Source organism: Mandrillus leucophaeus, unplaced genomic scaffold, assembly GCF_000951045.1.
Source record: "Mandrillus leucophaeus isolate KB7577 unplaced genomic scaffold, Mleu.le_1.0 Scaffold125, whole genome shotgun sequence".
In the NCBI taxonomy this organism is placed as follows: Eukaryota; Metazoa; Chordata; class Mammalia; order Primates; family Cercopithecidae; genus Mandrillus; species Mandrillus leucophaeus.
In genome coordinates, this window is record NW_012100876.1 from 873,547 (window position 1) to 874,386 (window position 840).

The 840-nt window shown below is 63.2% G+C and overlaps 1 protein-coding gene across 1 annotated transcript in view; it reads left to right on the forward strand.

Moving 5' to 3' along the window:
• The first annotated feature begins 564 nt into the window (after window positions 1-564).
• CCDC102A (coiled-coil domain containing 102A) overlaps window positions 565-840 on the forward strand; it is a 19,532-nt gene continuing 19,256 nt past the window's right edge. The window contains exon 1 of the mRNA XM_011971928.1: window positions 565-695. Within this exon, the coding sequence (XP_011827318.1) occupies window positions 565-695 (131 nt within the window). The remainder of the gene's footprint in view (window positions 696-840) is intronic.

Below are 840 nucleotides of genomic sequence, written 5' to 3' on the forward strand. Positions count from 1 at the left end.
TCCATGACTGTGGGCCATGCTCTGCGCTGCTGCTGCCCCTCAGTGAGTGTGTGCGTTACTGGGGCTGTGTGTGAGTGTGAGTGTGCACGTGTTACTGGGGCTGCATGTGAGTGTGTGCATTACCGAGGCTATGTGTGTGTGAGCGTGCAGGTTACTGGGGCTGTGTGTGAATGCGGGTCCCTGGGGCCATGTGTGAGTGTGTGCGTTACTGGGGCTGTGTGTGAGTGTGTGTCCCCAGGGCTGTGCTGTATGAGTGGGGAGGGATAGGGGGAGGTGTTGCTAGGCAGGGTCTGGCTGCCCTTGGGTCTATGTGGAAGTGCAGGATTCCTGGTATGCTGGGGGCGGGGTGGGCTTCTCCAGAAAACTCCTGAGGACCCTGACCCCACCCCTTCCCACACACCCGCTCCAGGGGACCCTGGGTCTGAAGTACAAAGGTGGGAGTGCTGTTGCAAAACTTCCCTGCCCTGCTGTGCCCCTTTCTCCTCCTTCCTCCTAGGAGGGGCCTGGCCAGGACGCTGGGAAGGAGAACGAGCTGAGTCTGGATCCCCCATCTCTGCCTTTAGCATGGGTGCCTGGAAGCCATTAGGGGCCTGGGTGGTGCCTGCCCTGGCCCTGCGCAACAGGCTTGGATTCCTGGAAGGAGCCAGTGGCCCTCTCCGGGCCAAGCCCTGTGCCAGGCCTGGCAGCTCCCAGAGGCAGGGAGGATGTGGCAATGACCCCCTCCCTGCCAGGCTCCTAGTTCAGGGGCTGCGGGAAGGGCCCAGCCGACAGGGCCCAGGCCCCCATACCCAGCACAGCTGCGGCTGGCACTCGGGTTTCCTGCCTCCCCCTCCCCTCCTC